Source organism: Schistocerca gregaria, chromosome 8 (genome assembly GCF_023897955.1).
Source record: "Schistocerca gregaria isolate iqSchGreg1 chromosome 8, iqSchGreg1.2, whole genome shotgun sequence".
Taxonomy (NCBI): Eukaryota; Metazoa; Arthropoda; class Insecta; order Orthoptera; family Acrididae; genus Schistocerca; species Schistocerca gregaria.
In genome coordinates, this window is record NC_064927.1 from 116,130,396 (window position 1) to 116,152,429 (window position 22,034).

The 22,034-nt window shown below is 38.2% G+C and overlaps 1 protein-coding gene across 1 annotated transcript in view; it reads right to left on the reverse strand.

Moving 5' to 3' along the window:
• The window catches only part of LOC126285307 (zinc finger SWIM domain-containing protein 7-like), a 35,025-nt gene extending 20,473 nt beyond the window's left edge, over positions 1-14,552 (reverse strand). Inside the window, exon 1 of the mRNA XM_049984603.1 lies at positions 14,234-14,552. Coding sequence (XP_049840560.1) covers positions 14,234-14,333 — 100 coding nt within the window. The 5' untranslated portion in view covers positions 14,334-14,552. The remainder of the gene's footprint in view (positions 1-14,233) is intronic.
• Between the last annotated feature and the right edge of the window lie 7,482 nt (positions 14,553-22,034).

The window sequence follows — 22,034 nt, forward strand, 5'->3', positions numbered from 1 at the left end:
CTGCCAGGAAGAACCAAATCTGTAAAAGATCTTTCAATAAAATTCTGAACGGATATTCTCTCTCTATAGCCCTAAGTTTTGTGTTACATTGGACTATACACCATGGATAGTCCCTCCCACCATGAACTGTCCTCCTAGATAAACATCTACACAGCACCTAATCAACTCCTAGAATTGAGCCAAATTTTTTCTGCATACTTCTTTTCAGAGCTTAATGTTTGTTTATTTAGTCATCCAGGGATTATCTTATCATTACACAGGATTTAGTCACCATAATGAATATAAAACACTCAAATATACAGACACACACAATATGTACGTTTTTATGAGAATAAGTGACAGACTGTGGCTTTTCTGAAGAAACCATCCTAGTGTTATCTGAAATGAATCAGGTACACCTACTTCAAGATAGCTAAAAAGAGTGAACTCCATCCTTCAGAATGTTCAGATCACGTTTTAACAACTGCACTGCCTCTTTTGGTTGCCCCTATAGTATAATGTTCATACACAATATAAAAATAGTTTCGCTGTTTTTGCATCTTTCTACACTATTACTGCGCAGTGTGGAGTCCACGACCACAAACATGTCCCTGCTATATCCCTTCCACTCTAATGAGTCGGCCCAGAGAAATGACTTCAGAATCACGAATATGCTACAATGTTCCATCCACATTTCTATTTCCTTCTTTCAGTCCATCTAGAAAACAGAGTCAACATCCACCCACAATTAGTGAGATGTTGAGCTCATGAAAATGACAAGATATTAGTATTATACACTATAGACCCTGGCATACAATTTTATTGTAACAAACTTTACGTTGTGGTCATTATTAACCACTACTCCGAGTAGGCTAAGTAATCTTTACTATGTACACTTTCTATAGAATGTTATTCCTTGATAGAAAATGCTGCTTTGAGATTTTAGTTTGTTTTTTCTTAGTTAATCCAAGTCCAACGCAGGTGTTGTTCCATGAGTAAAAATGGGAACTATTGGTGAATTTCTTACAAATGTTTTTCCTGATATGCAAAATATATTTGTTGATGTACTCACTTGGCACAATAAGGATGCCTAGTTCTTTTTTAGATAGTTGTTTATAATGAGCCTATCACTAGTTTTAGTTACTATTATTAAGTCTTTTCTGCAGTATGACAAGTGTGTCATGTTTTATGCCTTTAATAATAAAAAAATAATAATAATCCAATAGTTTAGAGGTGAGTGTCCACAGAAAGAGTTACTCACTGATGATAGAACTCTAAGAGCATATAGTGCTGACAACATTCTTTTTGCCAGTATCTTTGTATCTTCCTTTCATTTTAATTGACAATCAATGCTAATTCCTAAAACCTTCAAATGCATTTGTTATACAGTCTAGAGGCTTGCCATCCAAGCTTAATGTGACAGAGTTCTTTTCCCTCTTTATGCTGAAAAGCATTTTTTAGTTTAATTTATGCTCAATGTAAATTTATTAGCCTAGATACTGCACAATTGTAAACATCCCTGAGGGTTTTATTCGCCTTTTCCATTGAGAGTTCTGGCGTTTTTACAGTGACTATGATGTTGGTATCAGCAAAGAGAACTTTTTCTCCCTGCCTTATGCTGCCTGGAAAGTCATTAATATAATTATATTAATAACATAATATGACCCAATACATTACCTTGAATGCACTATGTTCATATGTTTCTTGCATGACAATTATTTTACTAACAATTTATTCATCAGCAGTTATGTGAACTACTCAATCTTTTGCACCCCCATTCACCAGGTAAGAACTGGAGCCACTTGTTTGCTATTCCTCCTAATGTTTCTAGTTTGTTTAGCAGTATTTTATGGCCAACAGTGTTAAAGTTTATGACAAATCAAATAATATGTCTGTAACAAAGTCATAGTTGAGAGCTTTATGTACCACTTTTGTGAATTCTGTAATGGTCGATATTGTACTTCAACTACAGAAAACAAACTTTACTTTGTAAAGAAGGTTGTTTTTGTTCAGATAACTCATTAGTTTATCTTTTATGATTAATTCATTTATTTTTTAGAACATAGACAATACTGGAACTGGCTTGTAGTTTACTACACTATCGGCATTATCTTTCTGTAGTAAGGGCACAACTAGTACATGATTTAGGTACTCTGGAAATACACCTGAGCTAGACTCATATATTTTGTTTGTTAATGGGGTTTGTGAACTGTCTATGCACACTTTCAGAACTGACACTGGAATTACATCTATGATTGCTTACTTATTCTTAAATTTCTGCACTTTTTCCTGACTTCAAGTTTTGTTGAGGAACTCATCATCATTGTGCTTGTTGTTCAATTCGTTGTGGGCCCTACAAATGTTTTTGGGAGATTTTGTTGCAGTTTATCAAAAACACCACAAAATAATCATTCAAAAAATTTGCCAATTCCTGTGGATTTTCTATTACTTTACTTTCAGCTTTAATTTATACAATGTCATCCTTGTGCCCATCTTTTCCAGTTTCAAGTCTATGCATACTACTTTGCTTTTCTTTCCTCCAGCACATATTTTGTTTGTTTTTCACAGCTAGTGCTACCCCACTGCACATCTCTTCATACCTGTGACAGCGGTCTAGGAGCTGTGGATCATGTAGTGCTGTTATAAAGAAATGAGAAATTTAAGTGTCTGCGAGGACTTTCAAATACCTGAATTTATCCATCTAGTTTCTGCTGCTGCTGAAGTGGCTACTTTTGGAAATGTAACCTCAGAAATTAATTTAAATAATGTTCTGAATTTAGATAACACAGCATCCACATTGTTTTTGTTAAACATTTCTTCTCATGTTTAATTTGCATAATGCCCTAGAAAAGATATGTATTTTACATCAAGAGAAAATCATTTTGTAGGCCTGCAATTTTATGGGTTTTACCAAACCTGTCTTTAACTTTATTACCTGATGATATTGATGAGACGGGTCATAATCTTTTTATAACACTTGAAAATTTTCCTCGATAATACCTGAGAGAACTAGGTCTAAGACTGATGACCTTTTTGAAACCTTAGTAGTGATGTTTGCTATCAGTGCTAGACCAAAAGTGTTAAAAATATCAATTTCCTTCCACACACTCTGTATCTCCTCTTCCCCCTCTCTCTGACCTTGATGGGGTCATTAATACAAGGAGCACAGGAGAGATCTCTCCAGGTGCCGGGCCTATGAGGATGTTAGCTTCAATATCAGTATTTCTCACAGTTTTAATATGTGAACATGTAGGACTGCAAAGTTTCGGATGATTAGGATTCCATAGTAGTATTCTAATCATAAGTCAGTCTGCCATAGATACGAAATTCTTCTTTTGTATTAAAAGTGACTGTGACATAGAAAACAAAACAGCACACTGTTGTATATAAAATTTCTGTTTAAGATTATATATAAGGAGGGAGAATAGATATAAAGGAAACAATATATCCAAAGGTTTAAATGCCCTAATATCTTAGTTCAAACTGACTACTGGGAAGAAAATTAAATTTTACATTTCCACAGCACAGCAATTTCTTTCTTGCAACTGATTTGAGCACAAAATCTGTACATTGTTGTTTAAAAACACACACAGTTTATGCCCGTATGAATGTTTATTAGAGTTTTGTGGAATAATACGAAGTAAAACAGTCAATGACTTTCCAAGTTTTGCTAATATTTCCCCTTTATATACTAAAGATGTATTTACATATTGAATACATTTAAAAATATACAGCCAATGTCTGTCCAAATGTTTATTACAGCCTTGTGCAAATTTTGAAATAAATTGATCAAGAAGTTTCCAACATTATTTCCTGACAATGTTTCCCCTTTATGTATTAGATATACAGGGTGCACATAAAGTACGGGAACAGTTTCAATTATTTATTGCACAAGAAACAAACATTATACAGATATACATATGTCATTTTGAAGAGACACCATGAAAGTTTTTTTTTTTTTCATGTATACCACCACAGCATAGTTTGGCAATTTGTCGATAGTCAGTGCTACTCGCAAATATGGTGTGGGGCGAGCTTTCTGTGTGTTGGAGTTCGACAAAAACAAGTGTGCTAAGGCTGTTCAACGGATGAGTCCCTTTAGTCAGCCATAGTGCCAGTAGTGTCAGTGTCGCCCTAACTGCCGTCTGCTTCATGTCTGCTATGCAGCGAGCTACCTTAATTTAAGTATTAACTGTATTTTTCTTACTTGTCACTTCTTCTTCGGTGTGTTTTTGCTTTAGGAAGCTTTAATTGTCGAGTGCTACTAATAGTGTTCCATAGATTTCGTGTTAGTTTTGAATACAGTCAGAAAAGTCCCTTTAGCCAACCATAGTGTCAGTAGTGTTAGTGTTTGTTTTCAATACAATCCAGAGACAGGTAGTGCTATTTTCATTGTTTTCTACAAGAAGTGGTTAGAAATCACAGTTTAGTCAATAATCAGCTGCCTTTAGTGAATTAGCAGTCTAGTTAAAAGTTGATTAAGTCTCTTCAGTAAATTGATTCCTTAGAATGGATACGATGTGTGACTGCTGTGTACGGACGAAGGAGGAGCTGGCCACTCTTTGCGGACAGCTGAGCGTGTCTGCTTGCCGGGGGGTCTCATCCAAGATGTGGAGGAGGCCCTACTGGCGGCGATAGAGAGCACTGGGTGCACCCGACTGCAAATTGTTGCTCATGTCGGCACCAATGACTTCTGCCGTCTGGGTTCAGAGGTCATCCTCAGTTCGTACAGGCGGTCGGCGGAGTTGGTGAAGGTGGAAAGCCTCGCTCGCGGGGTGGAATCAGAGCTAACTATTTGTAGTATCGTTCCCAGAACCGATCGCGGTCCTCTGGTTTGGAGCCGAGTGGAAGGCTTAAACCAGAGGCTCAGACGATTCTGCTGAGAGCTGGGGTGCAAATTTCTCGACCTCCGCTATCGGATGGAGAAATGTAGGGTCCCCCAGAATAGGTCAGGCGTGCACTACAGGCCAGAAGTGGCTACGAGGGTAGCGGAGTACGTGTGGAGTGCACATGGGTTTTTTTTTAGGTTAGAGAATTCCCTCCCTAGGCCCGACAAGACACCTCCTGAGACGCGGCAAGGCAAAATGCAACAGGGAATAACAATATTAATGTGCTAATAGTAAACTGCAGGAGCGTCTATAGAAAGGTCCCAGAACTGCTCTCATTAATAAACGGTCACAATGCCCATATAGTACTAGGGACAGAAAGTTGGCTGAAACCACATGTAAACAGTAATGAAATCCTAAACTCTGATTGGAATGTATACTGCAGAGACAGGCTGGACAGTGAAGGAAGAGGCGTGTTTATAGCGATAAGAAGTGCAATAGTATCGAAGGAAATTGACGGAGATTCGAATTGTGAAATGATTTGGGTGAAGGTCACGGTTAAAGCAGGCTCAGACACGGTAATTGGATGTCTCTATAGGCCCCCGGGCTCAGCAGCTGTTGTGGCTCAGCACCTGAAGAATAATTTGGAAAATATTTCGAGTAGATTTCCCCACCATGTTATAGTTCTGGGTGGAGATTTTAATTTGCCGGATATAGACTGGGAGACTCAAACGTTCATCACGGGTGGCAGGGACAAAGAATCCAGTGAAATATTTTTAAGTGCTTTATCTGAAAACTACCTTGAGCAGTTAAACAGAGAACCGACTCGTGGCGATAACATATTAGACCTTCTGGTGACAAACAGACCCGAACTATTTGAATCAGTTAATGCAGAACAGGGAATCAGCGATCATAAAGCGGTTACTGCATCGATGATTTCAGCCGTAAATAGAAATATTAAAAAAGGTAGGAAGATTTTTCTGTTTAGCAAAAGTGACAAAAAGTAGATTACAGAGTACCTGACGGCTCAACACAAAAGTTTTGTCTCAAGTACAGATAGTGTTGAGGATCAGTGGTCAAAGTTCAAAACCATCGTACAATATGCGTTAGATGAGTATGTGCCAAGCAAGATCGTAAGAGATGGGAAAGAGCCACCGTGGTACAACAACCGAGATAGAAAACTGCTGCAGAAGCAAAGGGAACTTCACAGCAAACATAAACGTACCCAAAGCCTTGCAGACAAACAAAAATTACGCGAAGCGAAATGTAGTGTGAGGAGGGCTATGCAAGAGGCTTTCAATGAATTCAAAAGTAATGTTCCATGTACTGACTTGGCAGAAAATCCTAAGAAATTTTGGTCCTATGTCAAAGCAATAGGTGGATCAAAACAAAATGTCCAGACACTCTGTGACCAAAATGGTACTGAAACAGAGGATGACAGACTAAAGGCCGAAATACTAAATGTCTTCTTCCAAAGCTGTTTCACAGAGGAAGACTGCACTGTGCTTCCTTCTCTAGATCGTCGCACAGTTGACAAAATGGTACATATCGAAATAGACGACAGAGGGATAGAGAAACAATTAAAATCACTCAAAAGAGGAAAGGCCACTGGTCCTGATGGGATACCAGTTCGATTTTACACAGAGTACGTGAAGGAACTTGCCCCCCTTCTTGCAGCGGTGTACCGTAGCTCTCTAGAAGAGCGAAGAGTTCCAAAGGATTGGAAAAGAGACATCGAACAGATGTGCAGAACTACAGACTTATATCTCTAACGTCGATCAGTTGTAGAATTTTGGAACACGTATTATGTTCGAGTATAATGTCTTTTCTGGAGACTAGAAATCTACTCTGTAGGAATCAGCATGGGTTTTGAAAAAGACGGTCGTGTGAAACCCAGCTCGCTCTATTCGTCCACGAGACTCAGAGGGCCTTAGACACGGGTTTATCAGGTAGATGCCGTGTTTCTTGACTTCCGCAAGGCGTTCGATACAGTTCCCCACAGTCGTTTAATGAACAAAGTAAGAGCATACGGACTATAAGATCAATTGTGTGATTGGATTGAGGAGTTCCTAGATAACAGAACGCAGCATGTCATTCTCAATGGAGAGAAGTCTTCCGAAGTAAGAGTGATTTCAGGTGTGCCGCAGGGGAGTGTCATAGAACCATTGCTATTCACAATATACATAAATGACCTGGTGGATGACATCGGAAGTTCACTGAGGGTTTTTGCAGATGATGCTGTGGTGTATCGAGAGGTTGCAACAATGGAAAATTGTACTGAAATGCAGGAGGATCTGCAGCGAATTGACGCATGGTGCACGGAATGGCAATTGAATCTCAATGTAGACAAGTGTAATATGATGCGAATACATAGAAAGATAGGTCCCTTATCATTTAGCTACAAAATAGCAGGTCAGCAACTGGAAGCAGTTAATTCCATAAATTATCTGGGAGTACGCATTAGGAGTGATTTAAAATGGAATGATCATATGAAGTTGATCGTCGGTAAAGCAGATGCCAGACTGAGATTCATTGGAAGAATACTAAGGAAATGCAATCCGACAACAAAGGAAGTAGGTTACAGTATGCTTGTTCGCCCACTGCTTGAATACTGCTCAGCAGTGTGGGATCCGCACCAGATAGGGTTGATAGAAGAGATAGAGAAGATCCAACGCAGAGCAGTGCGCTTCGTTACAGGATCATTTAGTAATCGCAAAAGCGTTACGGAGATGATAGATAAACTCCAGTGGAAGACTCTGCAGGAGAGACGCTCAGTAGCCCGGTACGGGCTTTTGTTAAAGTTTCGAGAACATACCTTCACCGAAGAGTCAAGCAGTATATTGCTCCCTCCTACATATATCTCGCGAAGAGACCATGAGGAAAAAATCAGAGAGATTAGAGCCCAGACAGAAGCATAGTGACAATACTTCTTTCCACGAACAATACGAGACTGGAATAGAAGGGAGAACCGATAGAGGTACTCAGGGTACCCTCCGCCACACACCGTCAGGTGGCTTGCGGAGTATGGATGTAGATGTTTAGAACCAAGTATGGCATTTACCATTGGCACAACAAATTCATTACGACAGGTTGCTTGTGCCTGGCAAAGAGAAGTAGATGTCCCAGTGTGAGTGAAGTGAATGTGGAGTGCGTATGAGACACATTCGCAAGGAGTCCAAAGAAATCAGTATGTCGTGCATCCCGTGAACTCGAAATAGCTCCAATGACTGTGTGGAAAGTCCTGTGACAGAAGCTAAATGATGATGACAAAGACAAGTGTTTTGAGTTTTGTTCGCAGTTGCAACAATTGGATAAGTATGTGGATGGCTGTCTTGATGGCTTAATTTTTAGTGACAAAGCCACTTTTCACACTAATGGGAAAGTGAACAGGCATAATTGTCGAATCTGGGGTACAAAGCATCCACACCGCTGCATTGAATTTGAGTGCGATACCCCAAAGGTAAATGTGTTTTGTGCCTCGTCATGTTGAAAACTGTAAGGGCCATTTTCCATGTCGGGTACACTATCACTGGATATTCCTACTTTGACATGTTGCGGCAATGGCTGATGCCTCAAATGCACATGGACTCTCCATTCATCTTTCAGCAGGATGGGGCTCCACCCCATTTTCATTGCGAAGTCTGTGGGTACCTGAACATGGAGCAGCAGCATCGATGGATCGGCCATGCTACAGAAGGAGACAGCTGTTTCATGAAATGGCCTCCCAGATCTCACACTGTGTGACTCTTTTCTGTGGGGACACATTAAAGATCTGGTGTATGTACCGCCCCTACCACATGATGTAGCAGGGCTCCAGGAGAGAATACGGAAGTGACTGCCACAGTTGGCGATGCCATGCTGGGACGGGTATGGCAAGAATTCGATTAGCATATTGACGTCTGCTGGGTCACTCATGGTTCACATGTCGAATGTTTGTAAAAAAATAAATAAATAAATAAAATCTTTTAGAGTTTCTCTTCAAAATGCAATAAGTATGACATCTGTACAAAGTTTAGTTCTTGTGCAATAAATAATTCAAAGTGTTCCCAGACTTTATGTATACCCTGTATATTTATGTAGCTTATGACCATCCAAAAGTTTGGGTATCATATAAAAATGAGAAATAATCCAGTCAAGAAGTTTTCTGTGTTTTTTACTGACAATGTTTCACCTTTATGTATTACATGTATATTTATATACGACATATATTAAAAAATCTGTGGTTAATGCCTGTCTGAAAGTTTATTAGAGTAAACTGTACAAACTGAAAAATCTGTCAAGAGCTTTGAGATATTTACAATGTTTAATAGAGTATTGTGTAAGAATTTGCGTAAAAGTGTCAAGAACTTTCAGATTTTTGGTAACAATGTTAAAATACAACTTGCCTTCATACAGCAGTATAGATTTCCTTCTCAGTACCTGTGTTTGTATTCATGTTCCACATGTTATACGATAGTTTTTGGACTGAGACTACAATTTCTTGAGGAAAATGCCTACTTTACTACTACATTAAAAGTACACACACAGAACTATTAACTTTTTATTGATGTCTAACTTTGCTAGTTCAGTGGCTGCCAATTCAAAATATTTATCTAAACCCGTTGTGATCAGATCTCCAGCTATACAATGTGTGTCCCTTCTGATGTAAATCCACAATCCCCCACATTTTAACCCTCTTGTAACACCCAGTCACATTTATGTAACAAAGTTTATTGGGATGTTGGCTCATTCCGCATGAAATGAGTCAAGTGCTCATTTTTTGAAAATCAGTGCAGTAAAGATTTAGGCATGGTAATACACTGACAAAATATCACATTTAATGATTTGAAACTCATTTTTATTGTATTCAAGATATTTAGTTATGAATTGTCATCCCAAAGATTGTAGTTGACTATACTCCATAAACACCAAAAAAACTTCATTATATTGATTGAACTGATACGTTGTCTGTGAAACGGTGATGCAACAATAAGCACCTTACTGTTTAACAAAAGGTTTCCTTTATATCCTGCACTGACTTTTTTTTTCTGGTAAGCTTTTTTTTAATTTTTTTCTCTTTTTGAAAGTGACAGGGATTACTGTCACACCCGTGACAAAAAAGGATATACAGTTTTCTTCTTGTTTGAACAAATACTTCAAAATATTTCATATACTAGGAGAGTGAGGTTACGAAAATATATTAACTTCTAAACCTATTAAGTTTTGGAAATAACTTTATTTTATCCAAAAATGTTGTCACAGGTGTGACAATATGCAAACATTTTTCACGGCATTCCAGCATAATGAAATACCAGTATATAAATTTTAAAACGAGCTGTTTCTGTCCATGTGAAATCTTATACTGGTGAGATTTCAAATAAATACAGGTCTACTGACATTACAAATAAATGTAAATAATGTATCTTGCATTTCCAGATGATGACTTCATCAACAGAAAGAATGAGAAAGCTGCGGGATAAAATGAAGGAAGATCCACTGGAACATGAACACTTAAAGGAGAGAGAAAGGGACAAAATGAAAAGAATGAAGAACAGAGAGCAACTGCTGATGAACCAACGCAGTCTACTAAAAAAGAGAGAGAATGATAAAACTAGACAAATGATGTGTAGAGAAAGGAAACGTAAAAAATATGGCAGAAACAATCCATACCAGTGAATTAGGATCTTACAAATGTTCCAGGCATTAGGCAAAGCTGTACATAAGGCAAAAAAATCACTTCCAAACAGACCAAGGAAACGACTGCTGTTGTCAGAAAACTGATTAAGGGGCTTGATCTCGCTGACACTAAAAGAAATGTTAAGATATCCTCAAAAGGGTCAAGAAGTTTGCCAACTGAAAAGAGAAAAGTAGTTGAGTATTTTTGCTAAGATGATGTTAGTTGATACTCATGGTATTCATGATGTAAAATATGTTAAAGACCGTAGAAGTGGAAAACAAGAACATGTCCAGAAGCGGTATATGATTATGACTGTGAGGCCTATGAGGAATTTAAGAATTCAAACCATGATACTTCATTAGGAAAGTCAACATTTTATTAACAAAGGTCAAGTCATGTACTACCAGTTTCAGAAACACCTCAATGTGTGTGTGTGTGTATGCAAATACCATACAAATTTTAAATTTCTAAATGAGAGCATTTCACATGTGGTTCCAGATTTTCCTATTTCTACTAAAGAGTTGCTTCAGAAAATTACTTGTGATGTAGAAAATGAGGATTGTATGACACAAAAATGCAGAAAGTGCAAACATGACCTGTCATCACGGTTCAATGATGAAAATTAATATAAAATTCTGTCCTGGAAGCAGTGGAAGGACTATGATGATGTGCCAAAGTTGGTGGAAAATACATCAACACTGAAAGCAGCCACTGAAGAGGACCAGATGTCAACATTTAAAAAGCACTTCTGGATAAGAGAAAAACAAGCCAAATATTTTGAATCTTGTAAGAAAGACCTTGCAAAGAATGATGTTGCCATGCAAGTTGACTTCGCCGAGAACTTTTCTTTAATGTCACAAGATGAAATTCAGTCTGCACACTGGAGCCATAAACAAGTAACATTATTTACGTGCTGTGCATGCGATAGTCTAAAGACATTTGAAGTTTGGTGCTTTCTTGAAAAAATTATACCACATCTAAAACAGCAGAATCAAAATTTACAAAAAGTTCATGTGTTTTCGGACAACTGCACTGCACAGTTTAAAAATAAATTTACATTGTCCTGCCTCTGCTGTACCAAATGCTGTTTGGGAGTTGAAATTGAGTGGAACTTCTTTACCGCTTCGCACGGCAAAGGGGCTGCTGATGGGATAGGGGGAACAGTGAAGACAACTGTTTAGAAAGGAATCAGAAATCGGACAGTGGTGGCGAATAATGCAAAGGAATTTTCAGATTATGCGAGTGGTAAATTGAATGAAGTTCATGTTCTCTTCGTTTCAAGCAGTGATGTAGGCAAGAAAAAGGAGCGGCAGTCAGGGCTTCGGGAAGATTTCATTTAAAGTGCTTTCTAACCATTATTTTCGCAACTATGACAGTCACCATATTTTAGCTACAGAAACATCTGACAGTGAAATGACAAGATATGAAATCTTTCGAGAGATCCCTAAATCCAAGAAGCAACTGAAATTTTCTGAGTTTTATTCATATTATGAAGTGTCTAATGTTCAAGATAACCAAGCAACATCAGAAAATGAAGTAAGGTAACCATAAATCCAACTAAGGAAATTAAAGCTGGAACCTTTTTGATCATCAAGCTACAGAGTGAGAGGGGAAATGTATAGAATTTTGTTGGTGTTTGCCAATCAGTGTGTGTGGCCGATGAAATCAAGGACGTGCTTTTAAAACCATATGAGTAAGAAAACAAACTCTTTTGTGCTAATGAAAATGAGATTTCAATTGTTTGTTTACAAAAGAATGTTGTTAAAATTTTGAGTCATCCAGCAATTCAAATGAAAGGAAATTGAGTTTTTTTTATTGCTTTCATGAAGCTATTTAAGCATGTGTTTCTGTGTATATTTCTTTAGTTAGCTAGTTGAGCATTCTTTTATTTCTTTTGAACATGACAATGCTTCATTCTCTATATTGTAAATTATATTGAGCTAACAGAGTGTTTCAGTTGAATATGAGCTGTCTGTTAATCTCTATTAAAGAAATGCATTTTTTTAAATTAATTTAACACCAACACCACGTTATTTTTTTGTACTGCAAAAAATGTAATGAATCCATTAACATCCTTTTATTCTCTGAAATATTGAGAGAAATTTGTACATGTCACACCCGTGACATAATTATGTCACACTCATGACAACAAAAATTACATTATTACTTTGAAAATAATGTAATTTTCTTTCTGATATTTTCATGGCTAATGCAGTAAGTTTTTAGTATTATACAGTTATTAATTTGTTTACATACAATCATTCAATTCACAGATTTTTCCCTGTAATGGTGAATGTGCTACATTGCACTTCTGAATTTTGTCACACCTGTGGCATGTGATTTTTGTTTAATAACAGAGGTTTCCATCAATTGCCAAAAGAAAATTATATTCAGACTTAGTAATGTAATCAATTTCCTTTTAAATGTTATATATTGAAAGAGGAACCTTTAATATGGGACATTTTAAAATTATTATACACCTGTGGCTATGGAATCAGTCTGTTACTGATCTGGAGTCTGTGGTAGTTCACCAATGTCCATTGATACACATTTGTACAAACATCACATTCTATAACATGTACTAGGAACAATTGTACAAATATTATCTTTGGCCACGTTTGTAGCTTTTTAGGTGCACCAGTGAAGTTGGTTGCCATCTGCTGCACAAGGTATGTAAGATCCTTTGTTTATGTAAATAACTTTGTTACACAACTGAATGCACTTTAGTAATAAACCAATTCAGAAAGCAGAACTTTGGGGTTATACATTTATATTACTAATGCCAATACCAGCTGTTACACTCTGCTAATAACACATTACAATAAATAATAACTGTTGAGGACACTTTAACGTTACATTAGTTGTATGTACAGCAACTTGCTCATTCACATGACGATACCACTATATATGCTGTATTTCAGTGCCTCTATGCTAGTGCTCTGTAACAGATGCTGCAGTGCTGTTCAAAGACTGTAATTCAGCTCTGAGCTGGCGTACTGTATTAATTATTCTTAACAGGGTGATTATCTTAATGAAGAATAATTTTTGGCAAATTTTTGGGGTGTTTGCCCTGATTTCATTTTCTCTCTTGATAAATTACGAGTGCACAGTCCTGTATGGCACATTCTATCTTCCACATGCACTTTTATGAAATCTCCAAAACAAGTTGAGACAGTTTACAGAGAGGAGAACTTGATAACAGTTATTCTAAAAAAAGTCCTGGTCCTCAAGTAACTCCTCAAACTTTGACACTATTGTCTTTATATAGTTTGCTGAACTTTTAAATCTTTCTACTTGTTTTAACTGCCATCGTATATGGTTAATGTTCATAAAATTGCCCCACCGTCTCAGCAGGTTCAACGTGGACATTCACAAAATTATATCTGTGCACCTTGTAACGTACAACTGCGCTACATCTGGCTCTATTTCGACTTCAGTTTTACTCGCCAGCAAACAAATTTTAAACAAACATAACTGCTGATTTCTAAAAAGGGTTTTCGTACTGTCAGTTCTGTCTCGTGGATCATAATGGCGGTACTCCGTTTCTGTCCAAAACACATGCAAATCGTTTATATACATATTGCTTATACTGTTTGTGTGCCTACGTGTCAGTTGCAGCAATCTGTACAGGTACATGATTTCTGGGGCTGATGCATTATTAAATACCGTAATACGAGTAACTGGTTAGTGTGTGACCATACAAGTACCAATTAGCATTCGTTACGAGCATTATGCTGTAAACATGTACATGTAATGCTGATCAATGACTTACAGTCACCGTGCTTTCTGAATATATCCTCAGCTTCACGTAACAATTCTTCATTAATCTGTGGCAACAACGCTATGGCTTTATTCTCTGTTTCTACCTGCATTTTTTATCTAGTAGGTTATATCGGCAATTGTTAATATCACAACATCCCTAAACGCAAATCAGTTCGCCTTACAGCGGAACTTATCACACATAAGTAGATCACGTACTCTTTTACAACAATTCCTGTTCTGACTACTGACGCTAGCATCTGATTCTGATCCAAGTTTCGCAGTTCGCGCCGCCAACGATTAACATTTGCGCCCTACGGTATACAAAGAGTTTCGTTCACGAATATATGGAAAACAAAAGTTACATCCTCTGCGAAGCTGATCTTTGGGAAATGAGAACGGTACAACTGGCGTTCGACTCAAATCGGTGACTTGCCGGTGGTGACAGATTGGTCTTGAAAGGGGAGCATGGGGGTATCGCCGCTTACACCGAGGGCTACGTTAGTTTGAAAGGTGATAATTTGGTTGAAAGTGACGGGTAAAAGATTGTAGCCTCAAATTAAAAACTAAAACGCCTACATCTGACTCCAATGAAATTAAGTATGAATGAGAAAACATTGATAACAACAGACGACAGCTAATAACGAAAAACTAGAATGGCATTCTGCTTGAAAATTATCATGCTGGTACTGAAAATAGATTTATATTATTCATCAGTGTGCTGCAAGATACATTCAAAACTTGTTCCCCTAAGGTAATGAGAAAAAAAATAGGGAATTTCCAGGGACATGGTCTGCGAATAATTGGCTCACACCTGATCTTCAAAGACTTGTATCTCTGTTAATGATTTTCTATGACAAATAAAAAAATAATGAAGTAGAAAAACCAAACTACATAAGCTTCAAGAACTAATACAACGTAGAAAATATATAAATCAAGTGCAAGGTGAATGATGATTATATTAATAAGTCATAAAATAAATGTAAAGCAGCTTGGACTATTGTCAAAACTCATCTGAGGAGAGGTAAAGATATTATCAAAAACAACTGCTGTGATTCAAGTGTCAACTGATTCTTCATTCATCCAGGCAATGTAAATAACACTACTGCAACTGGACATTTTAATAGCTGTAAATATGTCAACATCCCTAATGTAAATCATGAAAACTCCTCCTCACAAAATATTGAAGATTAAGTTCCTGTCTGTAAAGTAGCAATATTAAGTTACTCAAAGTTGGAACATATTTGTGGTTTCTCCAGTTTTGCGATTAAAGAAATTGTGAATGTAATAGCACACCTGTTGCATTCTCTTACATACCAGATGTTCGTCAGTGGTTGTTTACCTTCACAATTAAAATTGATAAACATTACTTCCCTGCACAAAAAGGCGAAAATCTGCCCATAAATGGGTAACACATGCCTAAAGCAGCAGATCGACATCATAGTTTCTAGACTTGAAGAAAACTCAAGACAGTCACAAATATATTGAGGAAAAACTGTTTGACATGTTGCCTGTACAGACAACAGTGTATCACTATGTATGTTTAAAAATGTCACCCAGAAATGGCTTAGAAGAAAAGCATTTGGTACAATACAAGAGTTCAATATGTGTCCTAAAGATAATCTTGAGTACTAATAGAGTTTCATTTAAGTTAATGTTAGATACATGAATATATTGAATATATATTGAATGCAGTACAGTGAAGAACTTAGCATCTTGATAGACAGTAATGAACTAAAATGCCTTTTATGACTATATGTTGATTTATGTAATTGTATATGTAAATGTGTATATATACAAAAGACAACATCAATTGCTTCTTTAATGCTTAAAGATGGATAGTAAATAAATAAATGAAATAATGTAAACATTTGTGCCGTATTTAAACAGTCGATTTCATCAGAACACCAGTTGTACTGTAGTCAATTTAGTTGCTCATACGTGGGTACAAGCACAGAATAAGTTATGGTACAGGGTGCCCTGTTTCATGTTTTAGTGGTGTTGCATACTGAGTGTGGGTTTTGTCTGTGATTGCACAAAATGGTTCATTATAATGGATTTAGCAGTCTGGCCATTGTGAGAGGGAGACCTGATCTGGCTATGATGTTAAAAATCGGCTGGTCAATATTAACGACTCCCACATGACAAACACACGGAGTCCAACATTCAACTACCAGCTATCCCACCAGATTGCTACCTACCTGACTCTGATTGAGCTTCTTTGCCCCACTCTGACTTGTAACTTACCCACTGTGTGACTGCGACTGTCTCAGAGTGGCCATCTCCTGAGTTTTTTTTCCACATTTTCCCTTCGACTCTGCCAGCTATTGCCATGGGTCACTTTGAAGGGCTGCCACCACCTTAAGGGCTCTGCTTATACTTTTTCTACAGCAGTTCTTCAGAGACTGGGTGGAGGGAAGAGGTCCCTCTCTTAATACAGACACACACTGCACCCTTATCTGGCTTCTCACGATGTAGCATTGTCACCATCAAGGGCCCTCTCTCTTTCTCCCTCTTGTCCTATATTTCTCTGTCTAGCAAGGAGTGCCAGTCACACTATTTTACTATCATCATATGTGCTGAGCGCACTTTGATTAGATGCCTATAAATGGACCACTGTCCAGTAATGCCCTGATCACTTTGTGTGCTCATAGATGATATTTTTATCGTGTCTAGCCGGCGGACTGGGGTCTGTCAACTAGAATCACTTCCCAGTGGCTTCTTTTGCCATGTCCTAGAATTTAACTTTAATCTTACTGGCTTCTTCATGTGGACATAAGAGCATACCTTCTGCAAAGAGAGACATTTCGGAAACTGCAAGAATCAGCATATATTCTATGTTGAAAAATACTTTTAAAACAGATTCAGTAAGCAAAATTTCCACATTCCATGGGCAACAAAACCAGCTCATACACTCCTGGAAATGGAAAAAAGAACACATTGACACCGGTGTGTCAGACCCACCATACTTGCTCCGGACATTGCGAGAGGGCTGTACAAGCAATGATCACACGCACGGCACAGCGGACACACCAGGAACCGCGGTGTTGGCCGTCGAATGGCGCTAGCTGCGCAGCATTTGTGCACTGCCGCCGTCAGTGTCAGCCAGTTTGCCGTGGCATACGGAGCACCATCGCAGTCTTTAACACTGGTAGCATGCCGCGACAGCATGGACGTGAACCGTATGTGCAGTTGACGGACTTTGAGCGAGGGCGTATAGTGGGCATGCGGGAGGCCGGGTGGACGTACCGCCGAATTGCTCAACACGTGGGGCATGAGGTCTCCACTGTACATCGATGTTGTCGCCAGGGGTCGGCGGAAGGTGCACATGCCCATCGACCTGGGACCGGACCGCAGCGACGCACGGATGCACGCCAAGACCGTAGGATCCTACGCAGTGCCGTAGGGGACCGCACCGCCACTTCCCAGCAAATTAGGGACACTGTTGCTCCTGGGGTATCGGCGAGGTCCATTCGCAACCGACTCCATGAAGCTGGGCTACGGTCCCGCACACCGTTAGGCCGTCTTCCGCTCACGCCCCAACATCGTGCAGCCCGCCTCCAGTGGTGTCGTGACAGGCGTGAATGGAGGGACGAATGGAGACGTATCGTCTTCAGCGATGAGAGTCGCTTCTGCCTTGGTGCCAATGATGGTCGTATGCGTGTTTTGCGCCGTGCAGGTGAGCGCCACAATCAGGACTGCATACGACCGAGGCACACAGGGCCAACACCCGGCATCATGGTGTGGGGAGCGATCTCCTACACTGGCCGTATACCTCTGGTGATCGTCGAGGGGACACTGAATAGTGCACGGTACATCCAAACCGTCATCGAACCCACCGTTCTATCATTCCTAGACCGGCAAGGGAACTTGCTGTTCCAACAGGACAATGCGCATCCGCATGTATCCCGTGCCACCCAACGTGCTCTAGAAGGTGTAAGTCAACTACCCTGGGCAGCAAGATCTCCAGATCTGTCCCCCATTGAGCATGTTTGGGACTGGATGAAGCGTCGTCTCACGGGGTCTGCACGTCCAGCACGAACGCTGGTCCAACTGAGGCGCCAGGTGGAAATGGCATGGCAAGCCGTTCCACAGGACTACATCCAGCATCTCTACGATCGTCTCCATGGGAGAATAGCAGCCTGCATTGCTGCGAAAGGTGGATATACACTGTACTAGTGCCGACATTGTGTATGCTCTGTTGCCTGTGTCTTTGTGCCTGTGGTTCTGTCAGTGTGATCATGTGATGTATCTAACCCCAGGAATGTGTCAATAAAGTTTCCCCTTCCTGGGACAATGAATTCACGATGTTCTTATTTCAATTTCCAGGAGTGTATTTATATATCGAACCGAAATATAAACCTGCAAATACTGTTCACGTAGTACAATGATGTTATTTCAACCAGAGAGCATGAAGTCAAATAAAACTGCAGAAAATGTAAAACTAAAATTTCAGTAGGCTTAGATGTGTGCTGAAACAATGCACACAGCATACAAGCAATGCATACAAGCTCTCTCAAGAATCATAATAACGAGTCATTTACATCAGAATTCTTCCTGTAGTATTTTAAACAGACAAGAGTTATGTTTCTGGTCAAGAAAGGTAATGTAGAAGGCTTGGAGAAACTACCAAACCAATTCCCTCCTATCATCATTCTTAGAAATTAATAACCCAATTAAGAAAGACATATCAGTGAGTTAGTTCAATAAATACAACCTTGCAAGCGAATTACAATTTGGGTTCTAAAATGGTAGAAGCAGAGAATCAGCTTTAGTAAAATTCACGAAAGCGGTTCTTTGTGCATGTGACAAGGATGGATTTATCATAGACACATTCTTAGAAGTTTCTAAGGTTCTTGATACTGTTGAACATAAGATGCTACTAAATAAGCTAGATTCAGTAGAATTAAGAAGTATGGCTAATGACTGATTCTGATAATACCTAGCACATAGGATACAAAGAGCAGAGATTTTAATGAAAAACTTACAGAACCAAAATATATTAATATAGAAGTTCCTAAGAGTAATTTATCAGAACCCGTATTGTTCCTGATAAACATCAGTACTTTCCCAGTAGTGTTAGTCACAGGGAAAAATTCTCTTTGCTGATGAAAGCAGTTTTATAGTCATTGAAAAAACAGGAGAACTGCTTGCTGAGAAAGCAAATGAAACCCTAAAAGAAGTTCACATTTTATTAATAAGCAATGAAGTGACACTGAACACAAAGAAAATATATGCCATGAGTTTGAGTTTGAAGAGAGTAAATAACACTGTTAAATTAAATATAGATGGAAATCTGTAGAGTTTGAAGAGGGTAAACAACACTGTTAAATTAAATATAGAAGGCATCTCTATAGATTGCGTAGCAATTGTAAAATTTCTAGGACTGAATATTGTTTCTCAGCTAAAGTGGGATCAACACAGAAAGATACTTCCAAACAGAATGTCCCTTGAATGTTATACCTCAAATGTCCTGTGATGAGTGTGTAATGCCAGCATCTTTTAGCTATACATTATTCATATGTACACTCAATTCTTGGCTATTGAACTCTTTACTACAGAACAAATACACAAAATATAAACACATATTCCAAACCACAGAAAAGGTCCATAAGAATAATAATCAAAAGCAGTTGTCGAGCTCTTTGTAAAGATATGTTCAAAACACTGGGAATTTTAGCTACACCATTTGAATATATTTAAAAGTCAGTTTCGCACATCAAAAACGACATTGATAATTCCATGGAGTTTCAGGCTTCCAGTGGAATTATATTGACACCTTGCTACTATATCTGATATGAATTCAACCATCTTCTGGTGAGTTTCATATCACATAACACCTCTGTCCATCATTATGGCACAAAATCTACACTGAACTTACAATTACCAAGAAAGAATAAATATAAAATTCAAAACAGCTTTATCTACCAACTAATAAAAGGGTACAACAAATTGTCCATTGAGATTAAAGAGATTTCTAAAACGAACTTATGAGGTGTGATAAAAAAGTATTGCAAATTTTGGCTTTCATTAAAGGACCTTTATTATTCATCAAAATCTACTTTGTCCACTAGAACGTAATTTGACCCAGTTACAATACACTTTTGACAACGGTTTTTACAATATTGGAAGCTCTTCTGGAACTCCTATGCTATGCTGTTCAGCTCATTCAGTGAATAGAATGAATAGAACGTGAATAGAAAGAAATCGCAGGGGACTATGTTCGGCGAATACAGTGGCTGATGCAACGGTTTTGTTTTTTTGCCAAAAACTCAAGAATGAGCATTCAGGTGTGAGTGGGAGCATTATCGTGATGCAGTTTCAATTAGAGTTTTTGCCATAAGTTTGGTCATTTTCTTTTAATTGCTTCAAGCATACAGCACACGACTTGACCATATGTTTCATGCCCAAAATATCTGAAAAAATTGCTTGGCATGAGCCAAAGAATATAACCACATTCTTAAAACCTTGGCTATTTTCCAGAATTATTTTCTTTACTTCTTTCACATTGTATTCAGTAATTGATGTGCTAGGGTGCCAGGGCGATCGTCATCTTCAATGTCTTATCGACACTCTTTGGAACGTTTAAACCACTCACAAACTCTTGTCGTACTCATAGGAGATTCACCAAACGCCACAGTCAACATTTTGAATGCGGTGTTGCACTTTATTTCATTTTCAAGCAAAATTTAACGCTAATCCTATGATATATGTATTTCGAAAATAAGAATTCGCCGAGCGCTATAAAACATCTATAATATTTCCGACTGCCAACAATAAACAGAATACTGGAAACACACGAAAATGCAAACATAAATCAGGAATATAAGTACCAACAAGAATTGTTCTTTACTCCCCATTAAAGTTTGACCATGCCTCGTCTATAGGCTATTAAAAATACCATAAAGTAATACATTCTGTATAGTGAACGATTAGTTACATAACACAGAGTAGGCCTAGTAGTTTGGTAAAAAATTGATAATAATTATAATAATGTTGATGTTGGGTCTTCAGTCTGAAGACTAATTTGATGCAGTTTTTCACACAAGTCTATTCTGTTCAAGACTCTTCATCTTCACACAACAAACGCAAGCTACACTTATTTGAAGTTGCTTACTATATTCAAGTTTTGATTTGTTCACGCTCCACAAGTTCAGAATTTTTTTAAGGAAGCGGAAGGAAAGCGGCTGTGTCGCTTCAAAGGAACCAGGGGTGATTTAGGGAAATCATGAAAAACCTAAATCTGGATGGCCAGATGTGGATTTGAACTACTATTAACTATAATACCATAACATGTCCAATATCCTTGTAAAAGTGACCCAAGGAAGAATAAAACAAGAAGTACTACTAACTTGTATAGCCTACCCTATACAAGCAAGCACCTTCAGTATGGAAACAGCTGTAAATTTGCTAAAAAACGATGCTTGCTGCATGTCTTTAAAGGTTGACAACTAGAGAAAAAAGCAAAATGAGAGCTGTCTTCCATGAAACAGGTGTATTATCTGTACCTGTGGCTTGCATGCAAGAATAAAATAGCAAAAAATCATGTTATTTAATCACTGTGTGTTTTGTAATATCAAATAAATTGAATATAGCATAGAGTTGCAAAAAAATGTAAAAACAGTGAATGCAAACACGTAAAAATGTGATAAAATCAATAAACAAACATCATAAGAACAATCAAGAATGGTGAAAAAAATGTGACACACAAGAGAAAAGGAAGAAATGACAGCAACAGAACAGCAAGGTGAAATATTACACAGCAAGAACAATTGACAATAAAAGCAAACCTGCATGTTTTTTGCAGGGAAACT